Raw genomic sequence first — 26,925 nt, forward strand, 5'->3', positions numbered from 1 at the left:
TCAGAAGAGATTTCAGACATTGGGCTTCTGTATAATGTTAAAGACTATAGGAACTTTCAGAGACTAACACATTTTGTATTATAAAACGAAAATGCAACTTTAGAGGCAAAAATTGTAATTCTGACAAGGGGCAGGGTAATAATGGTTAATCATATTAACTGGACAGGATTGAGAATCATCTTGAAAACAAGCCTGTAAGTGGGTCTCTGCGAGGGTGTTTCCAGAAAGGATTAACTGAGGAAGATAAACTCTGAACGTACAAGGCACCTTCCCATTGGCTGAGGTCCCAGAATAAGTACATAAAATGAAGCAAGTGGAGCTCCAGAACTCTAACTCCTCACTGAAGATACAATGTAACCAGATGCCTTCCACATCAAGACCAACTCTACCTTCAAACGGTGATCCCAAACTTCCTTCTTGAAGCTGCTTTTGTCAGATAAATTGTTACAGCAATGAGAAAAGTAACTAATGCACAATTTTTTCAACTCAAAACAATTCTAGTCTAAAACTGTTAATCTCTTCTCCGTATACTGTCTTACATGAAGTTTTAGCAAATCAAAGACTACACATTAGAAGAAAAAAACAGATCAGTATGAATTAACATATTCAGCTAGGTTTTAAATTACCTAATAATTTTGAAAGAATCAAACCATTTACCTATGTCATATACAATATGATAATCTATTCTTCAAATAATTACAACAGGTTATGACAATCTATGCATTTTAGCTACAAAGTATTAATGCTCAAAAAATGCTATTAAATTATTAAGATTATTATTATTGAAAGGAGAAGTAACCTACTTTGTTTTCAGGTAGTACATTTACTTAAATAAAATAGTCATACTGATAATGTTTATACTTTATTGATATTTATAGAAATTCCGAAACATTAATCAATATCTTATGGGAATACTCACCATTCATTTGACTGTAGTGTAGGGGATTCATTTTGGGCTATGTGATATAAGGCACTCATTGCATTCATATTAAATAAAGGAGGCTTCCTCTCCGCTATAAAAGATAGGAAATCTTTCTGTTAAAATGTGAATGTATAAGGATACTCAAGTATTAATCAAGATTTTAAGAATATATTTTGAAAACAACTTTAAACTTAATTGTTGGTATGTTGATGCTGATTGCTGACCCTCAAGATCTGGTTACTGTCTGGATACACCTATCCTTGCTGTGTAAACCTGCCTAGGACATTATAGCTGATGTGTTGATTTTTACCTGGGCAGGGCAAAATGGGCTAGGCGTGACTAAGATTCCCCGGCTTCAGGTTCAAGGGAATCACTGGAAATGATGGGAAGAAAGGAGGAAGGAGGGCGCCATGATGAGTTAGTGTGGAGAAAGGAACCACACAGGCCAGGAGGAAGTTCTCCAATAATGTCATGGAAAGGCCTAGATGAAGAATACAAGCAAGTATCTTGGGATTATGGATGGGAGGTAGCCCAGATAGGAATGATTAAGACAGATGGTAATGGATGGGGACTGGGAGACAGATGGTGGAAGTTATTGAGACACTGTAGGAAGAAATACCTGCCAGGTCTAAGGAAATAAGGCAATTATAAACTCTAACAGGTGTCTGTGTCTTATTATTTGTGATAGCAGGTTAAATAATACCACCACAATAGTTATAGGGCAAATAATAAATAACCTTATATACCACAACACTCTTTTAATTTACAACATCACTAAATAGAAAATTGTTGTAAAAAAAAAAATCCTTTTTGTTTGTTTTATTTTTGTGTTCTGCCTCCATGTATGTCTGTGTCAAATTCCCTGGAACTGGAATTACTGATAGCCTTGAACTGCCATTTGGTTGCTGGGATTTGAATCAAGGTCCTTTGGAAGAGCAGCCAGTGCTCTTAACCGCTGAGCCATCTCTCCAGCTCCTTTACTACTACTTTTAAATTAAATATTTGTGTTGTATAGGTTATGTATACAAGTGGGGATGTCTACAAAAATCAGAAGAGGGTGTTGGATCCCCAAGAGAAATATGAACTCATAACTGCTAAGGCATCTGTTTAGTCCCTTATTTTTATAATCAGTACTAATTGTTACTTCTCATTCCTCCTAGCCCAGGAACTATCCTGGAACTCTGTGTGGCCAGCCTGGCACCAAACCGTGAGCCAGCTTCTTTAACTTTAAGATTATAAATGTAAACTCTTACACCTGGCTTTGTTCATTCCTAATATTAGAAATTTGTATCTTCTTTCTCTAACCAAAATGAAAAGAGGCTTACCAATTTTAATGATCATCATAAAGAATCTGATTTTAGTTTTAATGATTATTAAAGATATTTAGAATGAATGAAATAATAACATCCATTTATGTTATTATTGAGGTCTTCAAACTGGCAGATTCAACTGACCTCTTATTCTCTTCTCTTCTGGGTTGTTCTGTAGCTGAAGATGACTTTGAATTTCTGATCACCCTGCCTCATTCTTAGTTTTATATGGTTCAGGGAAACCAAACCCAGAACTTCATTCTAGGTAAACATTCTACCAACAGAACTGGAGCTATATCTCTAGTCCTTTAACTAACATTTCTTAAAAAAAAAAAAAAAAAAAAATTCTGGGCATGGTGATGCACACATTTAATCCCAGCACTCATGAAGCAAAAGCATGAGGATTGCTTTGAATCTACATGGTAAGATCCAAGAATTTAAATTTAGTGTTTCCCTATGTAGCCCACATCACTATGTAAGCCAAATCAAGATCCATCTAAACTTTCCACCCAAATGTTGGTATTACTGGAAGTTAAACAAAGGGTCACACACATGCTAGATATGGACCAGTGAGCTCTAGCCCTAGTTTTTTTTATAATTTTGCAAGTCTTACTAAATTTCCCAGGCTACTTTGAATTCACTCTCTTGTCAGGCAGACCTTAAATTTGCAATCCTCCTGTCTAAGCCTCTACAATACCAAAGTTAAAGCCTACCCAACCAAATGGACATCTAATTTCTAAACTTAGAAGTAACTAATTTATATAGTAATACGTCATCAATGATTAAGAGACCTTTTACGGCTGGGTGGCGGCACACGACTTTAACCCACCACTTGAAGGCAGAGGCACATGGTTCTCTCTGAGTTCAAAGTCAGCCTGGTCTACAGAGTGAGGTCCAGGACAGCCAGGGCTGTTACACAGAGAAACCCTGTCTCCAAAAACCAAAATAAAAAACAAAAAAGCTCCTATGGATGATAAACATGGTATTAGGTACATTCTAAGTGTTAAACAATTAATGTCAGACATAGATATTCAAGACCACAGTGAAAAATTATTTTAGACCTAATTTAATAGCAAATACATGTAACCTAATATGTATTAGGTTAATATAAAATCATCAGATAATCAAAGCAAAAGCTTTAAAAGATTTATTTTTCCCCTCAAATCTGGGCTGAAAAGATGGCTCAGTGGTTAAGAGAACTGGCTGCTTTCCCAAAAGACTTGAGCTCACTTCCTAGAACCCACATAGAGATTCAAAACCATCTGCAACTACAGTTCTGGGCAATCCAACACCCTCTTTTCTGGTCTCCCTGGACACCAGGCACACACATGGTACTCAGACATACATGCAGACAAAAATATTATGTATGCATTATATAAGTATATATAATAAATTAATTTTAAAAATTGAGATCTAAGACAAAAATCTAATTTAATATGGTAATTGAGTAAACACTGAATCAAAACTTAATTCAGCTAGGTGTGGTGACTTACACTTTTAATCTTAGCAAACAGAAAGCAGAGGCAAGTGAATATCTATGAGGCCAACCTGATCTACAGAGAAGTTGTAGGTAAGCCAAGGTTATATACAGTGAGATCCTGTCTCAAAAAAAACAAAACTTAATCCTTAGTAATAAAAAAATAATGCTTACCTAATTCAATACATGTTATTCCAAGAGACCATACATCAACTTTGCCATCATACTGTCCTTCATCCATGGCTAAAATTACTTCTGGGGCCATCCTAAAACATACAATATTCAACCAATTTAAAATTTGGGAATGTAAGTTCCGTCTACATAAATAACATCAGTTTAAAAACAATGTATGTAAACATAAAAATCTTTACAATGGAAAACAAATTAGAAGCTACGAGGTACGATTTTAGCAATGCTCAGAAACCATGGAACTCATTCTCACCATCTGTCATCCTGTCACAGCATTCCAGAAGGACAATCCCAAAGCAGGGCTATCTGAGATTTCACTACAAAATTCTAATACTTGCTTGAAATACTGAATTTTGCCATGGGCAACAAACATTGTCAGTTGTTTTTACCTGAAATGAAAAGGCAGGCACAAGGCCTATCCAGTAAACTGAATCCTAACCCTCTAATGTTTCTTTTAGAAACTGAAAAGATGGTCACAAAATTTCTCTCTAATAAGCTGTTAAGACTGTACATCCCAGAGCAATGTACCATTGTAACAGTCTGTCTTTTATAAAATAAGAAGGGAGATTTCAAACATAGATAAAAAGGATACAATGGATCAAAGGTACTATTTTCAGAATATATAATGATGACATACGGACGTTTAAATATCTGAAAAATCACTTCCTTAAAATTTTCACTGACATACATATAAAATTATTCCTAGACCAGAGCAGATAATATTTAGAATTTCAATAAAAATAACTGGGTAAGAAGAAATGAGAGTAGGGAGGACAGAATTAACCATGTGATAAGGTTATTGGGCTGAGTAACTGGGACGAAAGATCTCATTATACTTCTATTTTTATGTACATCTGAAATTCCTCAAGCAGAAAATTCAAAACAGCAGAACTTCTCCAATTCAGCTACCAGTCTACATAGTGACTGATACAAAGTGAGTTTGTTCTCAGAAAACAAAAGCAAGAGGATAGGGGATGCAAGTCAGTTCAACTAAATAGGGAGTTTAAAACCAGCCAGAGCAACATGAGGCACTGTCTCAAGAAAGGAGCAGCACGGCAGCAGATATAGCTCAGCAGTTTTGAATCTAGAGGACCTGAGTTTGATTTGTACACCAGAAGCTCTTCTGTAACTCTAGCTTCAAGGGATTTGATGCCCCTTCTGCTCTACAAGGTCACGCTAATACATGTGGCATACATTTACCATTGGTATAATGTTCTTTTGAAATGTATATACCTTACCCTTGTTCATTCAAATGCTGACTTTCCCCCCTCCCCCCACGCTCTGGTTTCAATCCAGATATTGCATTGTGATACTCATTCTAAGCATCCTGTCTCAACTCTTGTGCAAACAGGCCAAAATAAAGCAACTAGACACAATGTTGAGCTGGGAGGGGCCAGAGGACAGGAAAGAGGGGAGGAACTAGAGGACAGGAAAAGGTGGGAGGAGAGCTTGGAGAGAGAGAGAGCTGGAGGACAGATCTTGGAACTATGTGGAGAGATGGACTGGACCTAAGATATCACAAAAAGCAAGTATAATGTGGGAAATCTGAATCGTAGGAAACTATGCAGGCTTGGAGGTTTAGGATGGAGTAACTATTGGCCAGCATTGTGTTCTAGGTTACCTAAATAAACCCAGTCTCAGAGTGGTGATTTGGTTATACAGCTGTTTAGGACTAACAGCAAGCATGACTAAAAGAAAATTATTAGTAAATATTAATTGCTGATTACAACAATTTACAAAGACACAAACTTCACAAATTTTATTTTAAAAAGTAAATTTAAAGAAAATTTGTTACTGTTTACTGGGCATATTTATTTTCTCTATTTGAATGTTAGTGATGTTTTACTCCCATACCTAAAACACAATACAGAGAATAAATGGAAAGTATATGTGGCAAAGATAAAAAAAATAAAAAAAAGAAAAGGAAAAAAGGAAGCAGTTGCAAGAACAAACCTGCAAATCTGTATTTAAAACTAAGTATAAAACAAAATATAAAAAAATATCCAAGACATTTTAGGAAAATGACTCCTTAAAAAGTATAATCATATACTGCTTACTTTAATTATGAGCATCAATATCAGATAAGACTACTCTTACCAATATGGTGTTCCCACAAAAGAATTGGCAGGGGAAGCCATGGAAGCAGATCCAAAGTCAGCAAGTTTCACCTGGCCTGGTTCTGTCAGAAGGATATTTCCTGCTTTGATATCTCTGGTTTAAGGAACACAGAAAATTATTTAACCTTCCTTCATTAGATTGTATTTAAAAATGATGAAAATATAAAATATGCAAAACAGGAATAAAAACATCAAGTACTGAAATAATTTCACATTGTGATAATAAACTTAAACAACAAAAACAGAATTCAAGTAAAAAATATAGCAATAATTAAGATTAATTAACAAAACAAAAAAAATTGAGCATTGTGTCACACTCAATGGTTTTGAATTTGTTTATCAGTATGGACAATGGCTTTGAATTTTTAAGTTTTCTAAGTATCCCTTTTAACATTTAGAGTAAAGAACTTTATTTTCCGAACTTGGTTTATAAGAAAAGAATTACTCACCCCATTTCTCAAGCTTTCACATAGTTTCTGATTAACCATGAAATAAAAACTGGAAGCACATGGATAATGCACTATCAATGGTCCCAAGTTTATATTCAAACTTACTCTTCTGTAACCGCAAACATACTATCCAAACTAAGCTAAATGGATAGTTACACAACAGGAATGTATGTTCCATGGATACTAGAATATATACTTAACTTTTTATAACTTAAAAAGTAAAAAAGCATTTACAAGATTTATTGATTCTTGTTATAGTACATGTAATACTGCGTATAATACACTTTTATTTGTGTATTTCTTTTTAAATGGTAAAGTACTTTCTTCTACCCTTCGTGACTCTGTGTGTGTGTGTGTGTGTGTGTGTGCATGTGCGTGTTGCTGGGAATTCCAGGACCTTATGCATAGGAGGTACTCTGGAGATGAAAACTTGCTACTATATTAGATATTTCTCTTGGACTTCACTTACCCTCACCTAGAAATAACAATCCACAACTCAAAATGACTATACTGCATAGTTTCTTATCTGGATCACATATACCATTTTTAAAATACTCATATCTATGTGGAACAGCCAAAACTAATAGCAATGCTAAAAATCGGTCTAACTGTAATGGTGCTATCAAGGATGATCAGGGTTAATGTACAGAATTTAAAAAGTTTTTGTCCGTGTTATAGAATCAATAAAATAAATCTGTCATGATCAGTTATCAGGAAGACAAAAGACCCATTAAATTCAAGATCTAATCAATTTAGCTTTGCAATCTTGATGAAATTACAGTCAAAAATTAGAACATTAATTGTACAAGGAGAAGGACAGACTAGACTGTATGATCCCTAATGGCCCCTCTGGTTTGCAAATTACAAAATTCTACAACTAAGTTCCACAAAATATATATGCTTTAGGAAACATAGCAGCATACATACGCAAAAACAACAGTTATTCTAAACAGACCAACTGTATATTATTGTGTTCTTTCTGTTATGTGGTAGTGTAAATAATGAGTTATATAATCATATTTGGCTAAACAAAACTTTCAGAGGCATTGAACTGTAGAGGTGATAAATTCAACAAACCATTCACTTGTCAATATATGGTAATTTTTGAGTCACTTACCTATGGATCATGGTGTGAGAATGTAAATAAGCTAATCCCTGGAGAGCACCATGTGTAATTGCTGCTATTTCCACTTCTTGTAATGGCTTTTTATGAACTGGAAAAAAAAATTATTTGAAAAGTAACCACACAGAATATTTGTTTAAAAAATATATAGGGGTAAGCTGAGCACACCGGTAATCTCAGAACTCCCAGAGGCAGAGGTAGGTGAATCTCTGTGAGTTTGCAGCCAGCCTGGTCTACAAATCAAGTCCAAGATAGCCAAGGCTAATAAACACAGAGAAACCCTGTCTCCCCTCAAAAAAAATAAATAAATAAAAATAAAAATAAATAAATAAATAAATATAAAAAAATAACATTTAAAGGGGTGATGGGATGGGTTAGTGGGTAAATGTGCAAGCCTGAGGATCCGAGTTCAATGCCTTGAACCTACATAATAGAAGAGGACCAACCCTTCAAGTCGTCCTCTGGCTTCTACACATGAACTGTGGTGCACAAACATGTATACATTTATTTATACAAAATAAATAACTTACAAAAAAACTCATTTTAAAATATATACATGAATATACAAATGACACGTTGCTATTTCTATGTATAGTATGTGTGCATACTACAGTCTATATGTGGTCAAAGGATGATAATGATCCTCACCTCCTACCTTGTTTGAGGCAGTCTCTTTGGTATTTGCTGTTCTGTATATGCCACCCTAGCTAGCCCCAAACCTCCAAGGATTCTGCTGTGTCTACCTCTATCTCCCTGTGAAACACTGGAATTACTGAAGCACACTACCATGGCTACCTTTACTTGAGTTCTCAAGATTTGAACTCAGGTCCTAATGCTTGTGCAGCAATTTCTTTACTTGCTGAGTTATCTCCCCAACCCACACAAGGGTAATTTTTAAAAAGCAGACATTTAGCAAGAAACCATTTTCATGGTGATAAACAAAAGGCCACTTCATTTTATAACTAGTATACACTCATGACAAGGGTTAGCATGTTCTCATCAGCCAACTGTTCCTCCAAGCTTAACAATATTCAACAATTCACTTGATGACTGTAAAAAAGTACCAAGAGATCAAATTGAATGACAAAGAAATAAAAAAAAAAATACATATAAATTTGAATGAAAAAATTGGCCTATTTTCTAATCACTGGAAATTTCATGTGAAGAAAATGGAAAAGGCTATATATTTATTTAGCATTAATATTGTTTAAATAAACTCAACTGAATTTTGTTATTTTTCCTCTAATACTTTAATAAACAATAATTAGGGTCAGGCAGGGTGACAGATGCTTTCAATTAAATCAGGAAGGCTATAGGAGGAGGTGATGTCTGTGTGTTTGAGGCCAGCCTGGTCTATGTAGTAACTTTCAGACATCCAGGGCTACACAGAGAAACCCTATCTCAAAACTGATTTGTTTACTTATTTGGGGTTTTTTTTGTTGTTGTTGTTGTTTTGTTTGTTTATTTGTTTTTGTCTTTTGAAACAGGGTTTCTCTGTGTGTAGCTTTGGCTGTGTTTAGAATTTGCTCTGTAGAGTTCAGCCTGACCTCAAACTCAAAGATCTGCTTCTACCTCCCCAGTGTTGAGATTAAAGGTGTGCCACCACTACCTGGCCTCAAAATAAAATAAATGTTAGCTTACCTTCTAGTAAATCTGAAGCAGATCCCAAACAATATTCCATTACAAGCTATACAGGGAGAAAAATCATCAATGTATTAAAACATACTATAAACACTAATCTATTTGATACATGTGAAGTCAAGAACAGTCTAAAGTAAAACAAACTATCATCTACTTTTACAGAAAGTTATATATTTATACATAAAATTAAGCTCATAAGGCATGGTGACACATGCCAATAATCCCTGCAACCATGATGACAAGGCAGAAAATCTGAGGCCAGCATGGACTACACAGTGAACTCCAGGACCGCCTAGGCTACATAGCAAGATAGTGTCTTAAAAATACCAAAAAAGGAAAAAAAAAAAATTCAAGCCAATTATTTGCCTTTTAATAATGTTAATATAAAACCAACTATATAAGCTGTGTACTGCAATATATATATTTCTACATAAATATATTTATAATTATATGTAATCACATATATAAATAATCTACTTCTTATAATACCATGTCACAATTCTGCTTTTCAGCAAAGGAATCATGTCATTTCAAATTTTACCAGGATGTATTAAAACTTCACCAGGACCTTTGTACTTAAATATACTAATACAACTTTATGTGAAAAAGATATATTTACTTCCATTCTCAAATAATGGTACTACTTATAACATGTTGAGCTGGTATTTCTGAAAGGATGAATGAAACTCTGGAGAAAAGTCTTGAAAAGTTCCTTTATCTGTTAAGAGTTGTAGAAATACTGTTCTTCCTATCCCGGGATGAACTAACATTTCAGGTGTATGTGCATGTCTTTATATAACTAGTCTGAGACACTGAGTTAAGTCATGATAAACCAAAGGCAACTAATTTACAACTAGAAGAGAATAAATACCAACCCATGCTGTATGTTCACGTAAATAGCAGCCTTTATATTCTATACTGTTGGGATGTTTTATTCTTTGTAGAAACTTGACTTCCTTAATAATATCCTGCCATTTCTATGAGGAGGGAAAAAAAAAGAGAGAAGAATTATAAACTGATATTAAAGTATTATAAAACTGATTTTCCTTTGAAAGATAAAGAAAAAAACTACTATAAAAAGATAAAACATTAAAAAAAGTTAGAACGTACAACTTTATGATCTATACACGAAATGTCAAAGTTTAAAAGAACTATACTCAGCTTTCTACTTAATTATATTTGATATATATTTGATTTAAGAACAAATTTCAGTTTAACAATATTCATAATCGATGAGTCCTACTAAGTTTCATAATCAAAGACTAGAAAGATGGTTCTGAAGTTAAAAGCACTTGTTGTTCTTCAGAAAACCTGAGTTCCATTCTTAGCACCCATAGGTCAGCTCACAAGAGTCTACAACTCCATTTTCAGGGGACCCAACCTTTTCTGGCCTCCAGAGGGATCAACACACAAAGTACACATACATACATACAGGCAAACACCCATGCACATAAAATGCAAAGATCTCAAATCATAACAATCAAGCACATTGACAATGATATAATACGTGGGTTTTCTTTCCCTCAGAAATCCAACCTTTCTATTTTCTTTAAATAAGATTATTCTAAAATTACTAATTAAAATTAATTTTATTAATTTCCCATGCACTTCACAAAACTGTACTTTGATCATATTCATCCGCCCTCCCTGAGCATCTCCTAAATTCATCCCACCTCCCTACCCATCCAATTTTGTGTGCAATCTTTTTTTTGCTTTAAAACCCATCCAGCTAGGCCATGAAGGCGCATGCCTTTGAGCCCACCACTCTGAAGGCTGAGGCAGGTAGATCTCTGCATTCAAAACCAGCCTGGTCTACAGGGTGAATTCTAGAACAGCAAGGGCTACACAGAAAAACTCTTTTTGTCTCCAAGGGGGGGGGGGGGGAAGCAACAACAAAAAGAAAACAAAAACAAACAAAACAAAAAAAAACCCATCCAGTCCAACTTGTGCTGCACAAATATTTCTGGGTAGGGCTTGCCCTAAAGAGAGCAGACCCCTCGTAGGGACCACTCTCTTAAAGAAAACTGACTCTCCTTCCTCCATCCAATTGTCCCCACACTCTCCTGGCCTCTCTGGGACACCAGGTACATTTGTGTGACACAGAAATACATATAGGCAAAATACCCTGCATAAAATAAAAAACTAAAATAAATGCTAATAGAATAATTATGTATAAAAGGTCACAGAAAAAGAGGAGTGTGGTAACCTTTTTCCTACATATTCTGCTAAGATCTTTCCCTCACAAGTATCATGAAATACAGATAGCAATTAGGTCATATCCTTAACTCCTCTTTTGTATGTATGTGTATGTACATGCCCATGTGCGAGTGTAGGCACATACATGCCATGATGCATGTGTGGAAGTCAGCAGGGTGTTCTTTGTTGTCTCTGCTGTTGCCAGGCTGCACAGATTCTGCGGAATTCTGGAAATTCTGTCTCCACCTCCCATCCCATAGGAGTACTGGGATTACAAACAGGCACCTAACTTTCATGTGGGCCCAGGGAAGTAAAGTTCAGGTCTTTACACTTAGATGGAAAATACTTCACAAACTGAAACATTTCTCCAGCACCTAAACATAATTGCTCTTTTATTTTAAATTTTTTTTAAAGTTATACACTGATGGGCTATATAATTAAGAGCAAAAAAGGTATAACAAGAAATTAAAAAGTATTTTATACTAGATTTAAGAACATTTATCTCTGATATTACTTTATAACCTCTTAAACACAGCAAAATATGCTCAGTCTTCTACATAAAATCTGCAACAAACATTTAAAATTTTAAGATTCAGAAAGTTTTATGAGCTTTACACTTCAATTCTGAATAGTCTATGGGGCAAAGTCTTAAAATTTGGATTTCCCTGTGTAAAGAAAAATTTGTGAAGTACAGCAAAAGTAAATCCTAAAGATAATGCAATAATAAATACTAGTTCAACATCTAACTGATCAACAGACTTTAACAATTATGAAATAAGTAAATCTACTAGATATAGTTATTTTAATATAACAGTAAATAAAATTACACAGCAGGATGTGGTGACACACACCTGTCATCCAGCACTCAGGAGGCAGAGGCAGCAGATCTCTGAGTTTGAGGCCAGCCTGGTCTACAAAGTGAGTCTAGGACAGCCAAGTCTACACAGAGAAACCAAAACAGATAGATAGATAGATAGATAGATAGATAGATAGATAGATAGATAGATAGATAGATAGATAGATAGACAGACCGACCCTGATAGATAGATATAGATAAAATTGTACTTCTAAGAAATGTCACTTTTTAGGTATCAAAATGATGAAATGATGTAATTATAATACTATTACCATACCTTCAGTGTAATATCACCAAACCAATATTTACCACTAAACACAAATAGGAGCCAGTGTCTTTTAAACAAATTCAACAAGTCTACTTCTGGGCATCTAACCAAAAGAAATTAAAGCAAAAACCAAAAGAAACACTTGTGCACTCATATTCATAGCAGTATTCTTGACAATAGCCAAAAGAACCTAGGTCAAGGGCTGGAGAGATGTCTCAGAGGTTAGGAGCACTGGCTGGTCTTCCAAAGGTCCTGAGTTCAATTCCCAGCAACCACATGGTGGCTCACAACCATCTATAATAAGGTCTGGTGACCTCTTCTGGTGTGCAAGTGCACATGCAGACAGGATACCATGTAAATCTTAAAGAACCCAGGTCTATTTGGAGGAAGTTTGTATGTGAGGTGTGAATATAGAGAGAGCTAGATGTAACAAATACAATGGATGTTGGGCATGATGGCACACACCTGTAGCCCCAGCACTCGGGGTAGCAGAGGCAGGCGGATCTCTGTGAGTTCCAGGCCAGTCTGGTCTGCAAAGTGAGTCCAGGACAGCCAAGACTACACAGAAAAACCCTGTCTCAAAAAACAAACACACAGACAATGGAATATTTCTCAGTCTCTTAAAAGGGAAGAAAATTTGGACACATGTGATACTATGTATGAACACTAAGAAGACGCTGTGATATAAAATACTTTATTAACAAAAGGACAACTACTGAATGAGTTTTCCAAGTATATCCAATTTGCAGCCCTTCAGGCTTCATGGGATGACTCATAGCTGAAAATAGCTATGAAATGCAGTCTAACACAGAACTGAAAACTTACTTAAAACATCTTTTTTTTTTTTTTTTTGCAAGTATTTAAAAAGTCAGTCGCACAGTTCTTCAGCATAAACTTTTTCGATGACAACATTGTGCCACAGCGTCAAAGACTGGATATGCTTGACAGTGCATCCAGTAGTTCACTTCATGAGAAACAGTACAATTGTAGATGCTAGGGCTGGGTGTTTAAAAACAAAAATGACTGTTGTTTTGGTGGTACTAGGAACTGACCCCACAGTCTGCCCATGTGAATGGGTGTCAACTACTTTACCACTAAGCCAAATCTCCATGCCATATCATGAGTACACGTCCACTGGCCCAAGATCCAAAGAACTCTAGACAAGAGTGCTGCTAATGGTTGGACTACACGCAAGTACTTAACACAACTGAGCCATCTTAAAGATGGTTTCAGAGAGTAAAATTTTGTTATAAGTACTTTACCACAGCTAAAAAACTGTCAGTTTTTAAAATGAAAGACCCTCAGAATCCTAGATTTCCGAATAGATTTTACAACCTTATAATTACACAGAAATAAGATACTGGCAGCTAAAGCATCTACTTCTCCTTCTGCTTCTTCAAATTATTGTGTATTACCTTTGGGTAAAATTTAAAACAGCCTTGAAACATTTTCTCAATTGTTTTTAAAAGATTATGTCCTATTAATTTACTATCACATATACCTTAATTTAGTAATTAGAAACCAAGATAAACACAGAATAATTTATTAAATTACAACTTAAAAAATTAGATGCTGAAGATCCAAATTAGGAGGTTTTGAGTATGTCACTCATGTTAGTTTATGGCTCTTAACAGCTAAAGGAGTCTCACTCATTTGTGAAAGATCAGTTGATATAAGCGTGGGCAGAAGTCAGGAAACAAAAGGACTCTGAAGAAGGGAGTGGGGAATTCTAGGATGGAAGGGTACAAATGGACTGAAAGGGTAAGTACTAACCAGAGCAAAAAAATAAAGGGAAGGAGAGAAATCAACCAAATTAAGTGTGCATGAAAATAGCAAAGAAACCTGGAATTGAGTATCGTAATTAAAAAGATTTTTAAAAAAGAGAGAATGAAAGGATGAAAAGAGAAATCCACAGATACATTTATGATTATATACTTTTACACATAAAATGTACTTTAAATTTTCTTCCTTTTCTCATTTATTAAAAATAGTATGTTTTGCAGAGCAATGGTGGTGCACACCTTTAATCCCAGAAGAGGAGGCAGAGGCAGGTGGATCTCTGTGAGTTCAAGACCAGCCTGGTCTACAAAGTGAGTCCAGGACAGCCAGGGTTATTATACAGAGGAACCTTGTTTCGGGGGGGGGGGGGGGGGGGGGGAGGAGTATGTTTCCTAACATGCCAAAACACATGTACATAATTAGCCTACCTCAGTAGACTGCTTTCCACTATAAGACATTTTCTTGATGGCCACCACTTCATTAGTGCGTACATCTCGTGCCTTAAAAAGAAACAAAGAGAGAACCACTGTGAAACAGAAACCAGTAGATTGAATCTGAGACGTTATTTTTTTGAGAATAAATAAAGGTGCTTGGAACTAGTTCAGAAAACATCAAAATTATCCTTAGTGGAAAAAGAAATTACAAAAGAAATCAAACGAGAGTCTAAAGATCTAATAACAACTAAGAACTATTGAATTAGGGACTTTTGTTAAGTAGCATTTAGCTGCTCTTGTCACATACAAAAGTCACTGTGTAAAGGGAATACGGTTAGGGTTAGGGAGCTAGAAAGACAGCTTGGTGGTTAAGAGTGCTTGGGACTGTGGTTCAGTTCCCAGCATCAATATTAAGTGGCACACAAATACTTGTAACTACAGTTCCAGGAATATAATGCAATCTTCTGGCTTCTGCAGACATCTACATAAAGGTATCTCTGTGTCTGTCTCTCTCTCTCTAAAGCATACACATTTTTTTTTAGAAAATATTTTTTGAATATACGTTTCTTTAATTTATAAAACAACAACACAAGGGCTGCATAGGTAGGTGGCAGTGGTGAAAAGTGCTGACTGCTCTTTTGCAGGAAACAAGTTCAATTCCCAGCATCCAAAATGGCAGCTGACAACCATCTGTAACCTCAATTCCATGAGAGCCACACCTCTTCTGGCCTCCGCAGGTCCCACTCACATATGTGGTGTACGTAAATGCATACACAGAAAATAAAATAAATAAAACAAAACAAGGTGGACTACTCCTGAGGTAGTCCTCTGGTCTTTACACATAAAGAAGCACCTGAACATATCCACACATAGGGTTGGGGGTGGGTATCTTTCAGTATGTAAAAAGGAAGAAAAGTTGTCTCGTAAGAAAGCAGTATGACCCTACAACTAAAACTGAGTAAGTTACACACCAATTTATAAATACAGACAGAAAGACTCTGAAATTAAACTAACTTTTATAGGACACAGGCATGTCGATATGACTCAGTAGGTAAGTCATTTGCTACGAAGTATGGATGGTGACCTGGATTCCATCCCTGAGACCCACACCTAATGGAAAGAGAAAACAGACTCCTCCTGCAAGTTGTCCTCTGACTTCCATGGCCCTTCTCCAACAAAATAAACATAAAAAAAGTACGCTTAGCCTGAATTTTGTGTGATATAAAAAGAATTATCATGATGAAGTATTAACTCAGGACTTGATATTGGAAAAATACTCCATAATACATATTTTGTCTTGTGTTGAGACCAGGTCTTTATGATCATGGCTGGCTTTACCCTAGTACAGATGGTATACATCTTTACTGTCACTCTTATTTCCTTTACTCACCTTCTCTAAGACAAAATGTACTTTTAACAAAATATTTCAAAGTTCAAGACTAATGATGTTGAACATCTTTGATTTTAATTCAAATATTTCTAATATTCATTTTCTTAATTAGAGATAAGGTCTCATTATGCAGCCCAGGCTGTCCTGGAACTCTCTACATAGATCAGGCTGACCCAGAATCAGAGATTCATTTGCCTCCTACTCTTGAGTGCTAATATTAAAAGTGTCTGCCTCCTAATACACCTTTAAAACAATAAAAATAGCAAAAACAGGTAAGTAATGGTTTAAAACCATCCTGATCCATACCGTGAGATACAGGAAAGCCAGGGCTACAAAGAAAGACCCTGCCTAAACAAACCAAAACATGTTTAATATTAGTGGTTATTAGGAAAATGAAATTAAAACCACTCCACAAAGGGCGTGGAGAGATGGCTCAAGGGTTAAGAGCACTGGCTGCTCTTCCAGAGGTCCTGAGTTCAATTCCTAGGAACCACATGGTGGTTCACAACCATCTATAATGAGATCCGATGCTGTCTTCTGGTGTGCAGGTGTATATGCAGACAGAACATTGTATACATAATAAAGAAATCTAAAAAAAAAAAAAAAAAACCAACACTCCACAACAGTAAGGATAGATATAATCAAAATATCAGAATAACAGGCATTGTCACAAAGATTTAAAAAAAAAAGTCTTTACTGCTGGTGGGAATGGAAACAGTAGCTGTTGTGCTCGCCATCAGATTATTCCTCGAAATGTTAAACACAGAACTGTCATAGGTTATTTGCAATTCCACTCCTAGGATACATACTCAAAACTAAAAGCCGACTTGGTGCTCAAAATACCATATTCCAAGGAATGACCATTTATATCAACTGTTTAAATACTTTGAACTAAAGCATAGGCTCTGAAACTTGGTTTTTCTAACCTATGATGATTCTGTCTTCCTCCTCTCTTTCTTACCTGGATTTTTCTAAAAATCTGAAATCGCATGCCATTCTTACTAACATAGTCCATCTGGCTGGGACACAAATCATTCTTTTGTCCAGCAAATCTATGATACATTCTCTCCCCACCCATAAGTGACTTAGTAGCATAGCATCTTGCTGACTTTTTGTGATTTAAGTCCTTATGTTCAAATAATAATTAATTTACATAATAACAGCACCAAAATATAAGAGGCATGAGATAAGGACAATCCTGACATGCCAAAGAGGAAAATGTTTCCTTCAAGGAAAAAAATATGAAAATAAGCCAAGCATGGTAGTTCATGCTTTGAGCATTTGAGAGACAAAAGCAGGCAGATCTCCAGTTTGAGGCCAGCCTGATCTATACTCAAAGTTCCAGGGCAGCCAGGGCTACACGGAGAAATCCTGTCAACAACAAAGTAACAATAGGGGTTGGGAAGATGGCTCACTGGTCATATTGCCTACAACATGAGAAATTATAAGGCATGGAGGGAAGAACAGAGTATGGATCCCTAGAAAGCCAATACGACACTGGGTAGATTTAATGGTCCACTTATAATTCCAACCCTGAAAAGGAGGCAGGATTGCTGGGACAAGCTGGCTAACAAGAATTGCCATGAAAAGTGAGCTCTGGGTACACCCTGCATAGAAAAGTAATGAAGAGTGATCTAGGATGATCCCCAACATGCTGAGGATATCCATATTCACACACAGTTAAAAACATGCACCGCACACATACATACACTCATACACACACAACAGGAAAAGAAAAATGGGAAGCTGGCGTGGTAGCGCACACTTTTAGTCCTAGCACTCCGGGAGGCAGAGGCAGGTGGATCACTGTGAGTTCAAGGCTGACCTGGTCTACAAATTGAGTCCAGGACAGCCAGCGCTTGATACACATAGAAACCAAAAGAAAACCAAAAGAAAGAAAAAGAAAAATGTGATAATGAAAATTATAACTTGGGGGTTGGAGAGATAAATACATGGATAAGAACGTTTACTGCTCTTGTAAAACTCAGGTTGGTTCCCAGCACCCATACCAAATGGCTTACAACAAAGTAGAGTTCTAGTTCCAGAGGATCTGATGTCCTCTTCTGGCCTGCATGGACATCTGCACGCACACTGTACACATAAATTCATGAAAAAGAGCATGTGCACAACAATAGATTATGTTGGTGCTCGAAAAATCTACAGAAAGAGCGGTATTTCTATTTGTAAAATTGTAAAGAAGGAAAGTAAAAGTACGCTAGTGTTGTTACCACACCTCAAATTACAAAAATTGTGGCCACAAAACATAGGAAGTATTTATTTAGCTAAGACATTACATTAGAAGGTTCAGTCTCATACTTCAGTTTCAAGTATGAGAAAAGAAATTCTAGGACAGATGAACGCTGTATAGGGAAGTTTTACACTTATCTTTTCCCTCAGAAGGTTCAATAATTTTAGTCTACAAAACGAACTAATAAAAGAGAAAAGGACGAGGGAACAAAACATATAAATTATTAATGTCCACAAACACAAGAGCCACACACAAAAACAGGAAAACTCAATAGAGTGGCCTTAATATAGCATTCAGCATTACAGAATGAGGGTCCTGAAGCTTCTGAGGAAGATGACAGCAAGCAGGCTATGCGAGGCTCCAGTAAAACAACAAAGCAAGACTATCTATTCTAATAAGCGGACAGTCTTCCAAGGATGGCATTCCTGTGTCTATAGAATAACTAACACAAACCTTGCCAAAAGATATATTTAGGGAGGTATATTTTTATTTCCTAAACTCTTATCTTGGTAAAATATTTGGAATTTTGTCCTTGGTTACAAGCAACCTCCAGAACAACTACATGAATAAAGAGCCTTTTCTATTTATAGCAAACTTCCTTTACCCACACCTAAAGTGTTTTGAGGAAAGTGCCTAGATAATCACAGGATTGGAAGGAAGGATGGTTCTCAGGGAAAACAATCCTGTGCCAGAGAATTGGAACTAGTATTACACACCCAACTCTTACCTTGGAGAAAGAAAAGCAGCTGAAGGTCAGACTAATCACCAATAGCCAATAACTTAATAAACACCTTATGTAATAAGTAACAACCTCAAAGAACGTGGGTTCTGTGAGGAAGATGAGAACACACATCCAATGGCCGAGAAAATGACAGACCTTAACTCCATGTGGACAGAAGCACCTGTTCCAAACACCATACTAGGCCTCAGTCTATAGATCACTGGAGTGTTATTTAAAATAAAATCTTAAACAGATTTCACTTAATGCTTTAAAAACTTAATTATACCCAAGGAAAAGGTTGGAGGATCCCAATTCCATAGTTAATGGAAGTACAGCTTGCAGCTTTCACCTGGCATCTCAAAGTGGGAGCCATTTTTATAGGACTGGACCTAGATGACAGTATATGTAGGTAGTTTTGAAACAGAACTGAATTAGAGAACATCCAAGTGATGTCAGCCGAAAAAAGTCATTGCTTGCATAGTGCATGTTTGATACATGTGGTGTAAAAAGCAGTGAGAGAGCAGGGTTTGTTTTCCTACTCAGCAAATTCTTAATCTCTTTAACATTTTTCACTCTAACATCACTGACATCAAGTCTTTAACTCACAAAATATACTGCTCCAAAGCTCCCATGGCCGATTTCTCTGAGGTCTGTGAAGAGCTTTTCCGGGTCTTCTTTGAAGAAGAGCTCTGCAATTTCAGGGTCCTTTAGACTGCCTGCTCTGTTAGTTGATGGCATCCTGCTGAGCAGTCAGCTGTCTGATTCTAATTTTATACTGCTATCCCAATGCTTGGTTCATCTGTATGAATGAAGCCACGCTGGCATCAACTAAGAAAATAAAGAAAAAAGAATTAACAATAATTAAAAGATCATTTACAGCCATTATCTACAAAATTATATTAGGTCTAGAATGTTAGAAAACAATGCAGTTTTCTACTGCATTAGTTCCTAGGCTTCATCATAATCACCTGTAGCACTTTAAAAGCAAAGTGTTCTCTACAACACAGTCCATTTAAATGTTAGCTGTACCTTTAAAACTTAAATTACCCAACTGTGACAAAGCTAGCTGAAGAAACAATTACCAGACTGAAAAACATACACAAAAACCCATTAGATGTGGTGGCACAGACCTTTAATCCCAGCAATTGGGAGGCAGGGGCAGGCGGATCTCTGTAAGTTTGAGGCCGGCCAGGGCTACCACTAAGCTATGTTCTTGTTTTTCAAGACAGGGTTTGTCTCTGTAGCCTTGGCTGTCCTGGACTAGAACCCACAGAAATCCACCTGCCTCTGCCTCCCTGGGTGCTGGGATCAACTAAAGGCGTGCGCCACCATGCCCAGGTTTGTTTCGGTTTTTTTTAATAATTTATTTGTATTTTATGTGCACTGGTGTTTTGCCTACATCTGTGTATGTGTAAGGATGTCAGATCCCGTGAAAATGGAGTTACATTTTTAAAACTGCCATGTGGTGCTGGGAACTAAACCCAGGTCCTCTGGGAGAACAGCCAGTGTTCTTAACCACTGATCCATCTTGCCAGACCCCCTGAGGCATATTCTTAATAAACAAAACAAAGTACTAGAGAGATAGCTCACTAATTAAGTACATGCACTACTCTTCCAGAGGACCTGCACAGATTCCTACTATCCACGATGGGCAACTTACAACTGCCTTAATCTTATCTTTGGGGACCTGATAGCCTCTTCTGGTATGCACACAGGTGCATACACACACACCCCACACACATATATACATGTAATTTAAAAAGTAACAAAATAAAAATTAACACCCCACACACATACACACACAATCTTAATAGCACAAAATGTACTTGGTTTTGTTTTTAAAAAAAAAAAAAAACAAACAAACAGGAATCAGGGGTGGAGAGATGTCTCAGAGGTCAAGAGCACTGGCTGCTCTTCCAGAGGTCCTGAGTTCAATTCCCAGCAACCACATGGTGGCTCACGACCATCTATAAGATATGGTGCCCTCTTCTGGCGTGCAGGTGTACATGCAGACAGAATACTATACATAATAAACAAATCCTAAAAAAAAAAAAAAAACAGGAACCAATGACTTTTATATATGAGAATACACAAAAAAATAATTCAGACACTATATCACAGTGCATTAATCGAATCTAACATGTCCCAAAGAAATGGAGAATGGGGAGTAAAAGGGTTTGTTCCTCAAGTTTGATAACCATAGTTCAATCCCAGAAACCTAGGAAAAGCCAGATACAGAAGCTTCTAAGTAGTTCTACAAGGTAAGAGAAGCAGCTCTCAAAAGCTGTCCTCAGACCTTCCCATATGTGTCATAGCAGTACATGCTCACAATCATATGTATATCTATTTCTCTCCCATACAGAGACACACATAAATTAAAATTAAAAAAGAAAAATGCAGAAAAGGTTTGATTTTAACATAAACAACTGATTTCCCATAAATGTAATATACCTGATTAACACCATAAAATATGGCTGTTATTATTTGACTCTTCCATAAGTAAACTTAGAAAAAGGACAGTATATTTCTTGGTGGTGCTGCTACCAATTCCTTTCTATCATGATTAGCTAATGCTTAAAAAATGGATGTCAAAATTGAGAACCATAAGGACCTGGGTTCTGGAATAAAACTGGCTGGATATAAATCCCAACAGTATTCATAAACTGTGAGTTCATAAGCTGTCTCTTTTCCCTAAATTATAAAACAAAAAAACCTACTTTATACAGTACTTAGAAGAGTTAAATGAGCTTCCACATGTACGCTCAGACTCCTTCTATACCATAGTTAAAGATTATAACAAATGTCAGCTATTTTCTTTTAAATGAATTTCAGGCATTAAAAAAAAAATCTTTCACATTTCATTAACCTTCTATGAAGGAAAAGAGCCATCCAATTCTTTCTATGCCCTTCATATGACTTCTAAGCCGATCTCCTTTTAAAAAGTTTATTTTCTAAGTTTTATGTGTAAGTGCATTTTGCCTGATGTACGTACATGCACCACAAGCATGCCTGTGCCCAAAGAGGTCAGAAGAGGGCATCTAACCCTTAGAACTGGAGTTGTGGATGATTGGGAGACACAATACTGAGAATCAATACTTTAAAACATTGAGCCATTTCTCCAGCCCCCAAAAGAATCAACTTTAATTCTTGCCAGAAAACTTAGTTGTGAGTATATTAAAACACACCTCTTTTGTATCTCACTGTAGCAATACCACACTGCAATAAATGCTTCATTAAATATATTTATGTTTGTTTATCATATATCATATCATATAAATGTACTATATAATTATGTTACAAATTATGTGTTATAATTTCATATTATATAATCATAATATAAATGTTATTTATATTATTGAATATACTAAATAAATTTATTAACTATATATATATATACACATACATATAATTAATTTGAACCCTGTTTTTTTTTTCCTACTTTTTCTTTTTACTTTTTTTTTTTTTCAAAGACATGATCTTGCTATATGACCCAGACATCTCAAACTTGTGGCAATTCTCATAACTCAGTCTTCTGAGCAGTAAGGTTATATAGACAAGTACCCAAATCTAGCTTTAATATACACCGAAAGCCAGTTGTATTGCATATTCCTATAATTTCAGCACTCAGAAGGTGAGGACAAGAAGATAAAGAGTTCTAGCTCACCCCCAGTTATAGAGTGTAAGTCTGAGGCCACCAATACCAAACCACACATACAATCTTTTTTGTTAAGACAGAGTCTACCTGTATAGCCTGAGGTGGCCTAAAACTTGCTCTGTAGAGCTGATTGACCTCGCTCTCACAGATCTGTCTACCAAATACTGAAATTACAATCTTCTTCTAAAAAGACTACATGAAGCTGGAGGGATGGTTCAGAGATCAAGAGTATATACTACTCTAGCAGAAGACCTTAGTTCTGCTCCAACACCCATATCAGGTGATTCACAAACACCTGTTAACTCCAGTTCCAGAGTATCTGACACCTTCTGGCTTCCATGGGCTCCTGAATATGAGGTTCACAGATCCTCACACAGGCTCACACATAAACATACAAATAAATGTTTTAACACTATATAACCTACTTTTAAAATCCCAAATATGAGTGTTTACAATTAAATAACATTTACATTTCCCTAAGACACTTAGGTAATTAACAAGATAAGCTAAAAGCAACAGAAGATACTCAGACCACATTCAGTATTAATTGAGGAATGCTTCTTAAATTAACAGTAATGATGTCAAAGTATTTCATCTTTTATAAATCTACAATTTTTTTGTAAAAGGAACAATACTGGCCCTAAGCAACTGATTTAATATTATTAAACCCTGTCAATCCAAAGATTCAGGTCGGGGAGCCAGGCAGTGGTGGGGCACATCTTTAATCCCAGCACTTAGGAGGCAGAGGCAGGGGTATCTCTGTGAGTTCGAGGCCAATCTGGTCTACAAAGTGAGTTCCAGACAGCCAAGGGTACACAGAGAAACCCTGTCTTGAAAAAAAAAATTTTTTTTTTAATTCAACAAGTTTAGTGGCTGAGGACATGGCTCAAAAGGGAAGAGAATTTGGCCTGAAAGCATGAAACCCCCAGCATCCCCAGCAATGATGTAAAAGGCCAGGCATGTCTGCATATGTCTATAACCCCAGCACTGTGAGGATCAGAAACAGGAAGATCACTGAGGCTTACTGGCTCGTAGCCTCCTATCCTAAAAAACAGGAAGCTCCAGGATTACAGTCCTTGTCTCAAAGTATAAGGCAAAGAGCCACAGAGGAAGACAGACACCTGATGGTCCCCTCTGGCTCCCACTTTCATTTATACAAGTGTATGCACATCACACACACAAAGGAGAAAACTTGGACTACCATGGAAAAACTTTGTATTTAAAAAAAAAAAAAAAAAGGAGGAGACTATGAAAATATGAACAATCTGGCTCACAATAGCAGTTGGGAGGATGAGCACTGCCTCCAGTTTCAGGCCACCTAGGCTACAGAATGAGTCTGTCTCCAAAATAAAGTTACATGAGCCAGATATGGTGGCACACACCTTTAATCCCAGCACAATGGAGGCAGGTGGATCTCTATGAGTTCAAGGCCAGAGTGATCTACAAAGTAAGTTTCAGGACTACACAGTAAATCCGTCTGAAAAAAACAAAACAGTGATATACTGGGACTATTGATGAAGCCTGTAATCACAGCCCATCCTAATGTCAAGGCACAAGAATTACAAGTTCAATAACCCTGTCTCAAAAACAAAGAAACATGAAGGGGAACACAGAGGGAACAGCTCAGTGGTAGGACTCTTGCTTAGTATGTGAAGGCCTACATTTAATTCTCAGTACCACAAAAGTAAGTTACAATACTAACATTCTTATGAATTCATCAATTTTTCTGTATTTTTAGTGTTAAGTGTTTTACTGTTAAATTTCAAACCTGAGACAAGAAGCTGAGGCGCCTATTTAACATATCAAGCTGACCTAGCCCCCAGCTTCTCCCCCGATTCCTCAGTCCCTACCTGTTTCAGGTTATGGCTGCCATAACCCACCCTCAACCCTGAATTCTCCCCCAGGGAATGTTCCCTACCTAATCCTGACATTTTGGTTACCTACCCTTCCCTTTTTTTCGTTTGGCCCCCTGGCTGCTGTACTTGAATCTGCTCTCTCCCTTTCCCTTCTCCTCTCTCCATATGGTCCAGGGTCATGACCACTCTGGACTCTCCCAAATGTACCTGATTCTGGCTATGCTTTCCCACATACCTATAAAAAAACTTTCTCCTCTACCATATCTAAGTGCAGTAATATCCTTTCTTTTCCTTTTTATTTTCTTTTTTTCATTCAAGTAGTAATTTTTAATTTTTGTTCTTTTAAGTTTTAATTTACTACTTCACAAAGTGATTAAAGATACAGTATATATAAAACTTCATGAAAACATAAAACCCTGTATTATATCACTATAAATATCACTACTGTTAAAAAGTTATATTCATATTATCAGGGTCTGGTTGTGTAGCTCAGGCTGGCCTTGAACTCTCTGAGATCCTCCTGCCTGGACCTCTTACCTCAGTTTCCCCAGTGCTAGAATTACAGGAATGTGTCACTACACCCAACTAAAAGAGAATTAAGCTTAAATACTCAGATCACTGACAATGTGATAAACACAGATTTTCTTTATATACATTAACCACCGCTAGGAAAATACTTACAAAATCAGTACTGGTGGCTTCTAGGGAAGAGAGAGGAATCATGAGGCTGAACCATCATACAAAGGAGACAATAATATTTTACATTTTCTGAATAACTATACTATTTGTTTTTTAAAGATCATTCTAAGTCAGGCTAAGAGATGGCTCAGCAGTTAAAAGCATTTGTTCTTTCATAGGACCTAAGTTCAGTACCAGCGACTACATCAAGTGCCTTACAACTGCCAGTTACAAGTTCCAGGGGCTAGGACTTGTTAGTCTGGCTTTGCCAGGCACCTACAAGAGCATGGTGCACACACTTATACTAAAGCAAGTACATATAAATACAAATAATGTGCTCATTTGTTTGGTGGTTTTTAATAACCTTTAATGCCAGGGCTCAGGAGACACAGTCAGACAGAACTGTGTGATCTGAGAACAGCCTGGTCCACATAGTTAGTTCAGGCCATCCAAATCTACACAGAAAAACCCTGGGGGTGGGGGGCAGAGTTACTTGCCCATAGTTATACAAGGGTTTTGTTTTGTTTTGTTTTGCTTTTTGAGGCAGGGTCTTACTGTGTAGATTTGGATGGCCTGAACTGGCCTTGAACTCGCAGATACCTAAACCTTACTCTATTACATTCTATTTTGATATCTACAATCTAAACTAACAAATTTGAAAACCTCACAGAAATTTTGGTCAAAATGGCAATTATCACCAAACTATCCCAGACTCAGCAAAATGTCAAAAAAAAGTTCAAAAAGCCAAGGAATCATTCTAGTTTAATTAACAGACACCAAATTAATTCACACTATAGACATGAAGAAGCTGTAGATACGGCTGAGGAATTGAGAGTACTTCCTGCTCTCCCACAAGACCTGAGTTGGGTTCCCAGGACCCAAGTGGTGACTCACAACCACTGCTAACTCCATTTCCGGAGGACCCAATACCTCTTCTGGCCTGCCCTAACACAAGCGGTATACATTTACATGTACTCACACACGTACACAAAAACGTAAAGAAAAATAAATATTTTTAGAGAGAGAAAGGCAGTAACTAAGTTCAATATATAGCTTCTGCCAGCAAGGGGGAACCCAACTTTAAAATTTGTCATGGGACACAGGTAACTTCAATCACCTGGCCTGCCATCTCAGGACTCTAGAGCCTTCTACCACACATAGGTAGCCTTGCCTACCCCACCACTGGCCAGCCAGGCCACTTGAGAATTCCTGACTACACACCCAGATTGCCAAAATAGCCTCTCCCCAACCTTTGCTTGACCAGAGCTTTCTAAAGGTTAGTGCCTCTCTCAAACCTCATCAGAGAAGCTTCTTTTCGCATTAGATGGTGATTAATAGAGACTCACAACTGGTCAACATGCAGAGATGAGACTATGGAATGCTCAAATCTAAATAAGACATCAATATAACACCCCATTCTCCAAAGGGATCACCATGGAGGAGCAGAGCAGAAAGATTACAAGAGCCAGGTGCAACGTCTACAGTGAATCAGGATTTGCTAAACATCACAGTTCCACTGCACAAATGAACTCACAGTAGCCAAATGATCTGCGCAAGAGCCTGAATAATCAAACCAACCAAAATCCCAACATAGACTTGGGAGGAGTATATGAATT

The 26,925-nt window shown here is 36.7% G+C and overlaps 1 protein-coding gene across 3 annotated transcripts in view; it reads right to left on the reverse strand.

Annotated features, from left to right (window-relative positions):
* Taok1 (TAO kinase 1) overlaps window positions 1-26,925 on the reverse strand; it is a 78,180-nt gene that overhangs the window by 36,672 nt on the left and 14,583 nt on the right. For all 3 annotated transcript variants that reach the window (XM_055619534.1, XM_055619532.1, XM_055619533.1), the window contains 8 exons: window positions 19,727-19,948; window positions 14,756-14,827; window positions 10,104-10,205; window positions 9,229-9,274; window positions 7,582-7,678; window positions 5,996-6,109; window positions 3,884-3,975; window positions 920-1,013 (listed from right to left, as the gene is read on the reverse strand). In XM_055619534.1, the coding sequence (XP_055475509.1) occupies window positions 920-1,013; window positions 3,884-3,975; window positions 5,996-6,109; window positions 7,582-7,678; window positions 9,229-9,274; window positions 10,104-10,205; window positions 14,756-14,827; window positions 19,727-19,858 (749 nt within the window). In that variant the 5' untranslated portion in view covers window positions 19,859-19,948. The remainder of the gene's footprint in view (window positions 1-919; window positions 1,014-3,883; window positions 3,976-5,995; window positions 6,110-7,581; window positions 7,679-9,228; window positions 9,275-10,103; window positions 10,206-14,755; window positions 14,828-19,726; window positions 19,949-26,925) is intronic.

Source organism: Psammomys obesus, unplaced genomic scaffold (assembly GCF_907164565.1).
Source record: "Psammomys obesus unplaced genomic scaffold, mPsaObe1.curated_primary_1811, whole genome shotgun sequence".
NCBI classification, from domain to species: domain Eukaryota; kingdom Metazoa; phylum Chordata; class Mammalia; order Rodentia; family Muridae; genus Psammomys; species Psammomys obesus.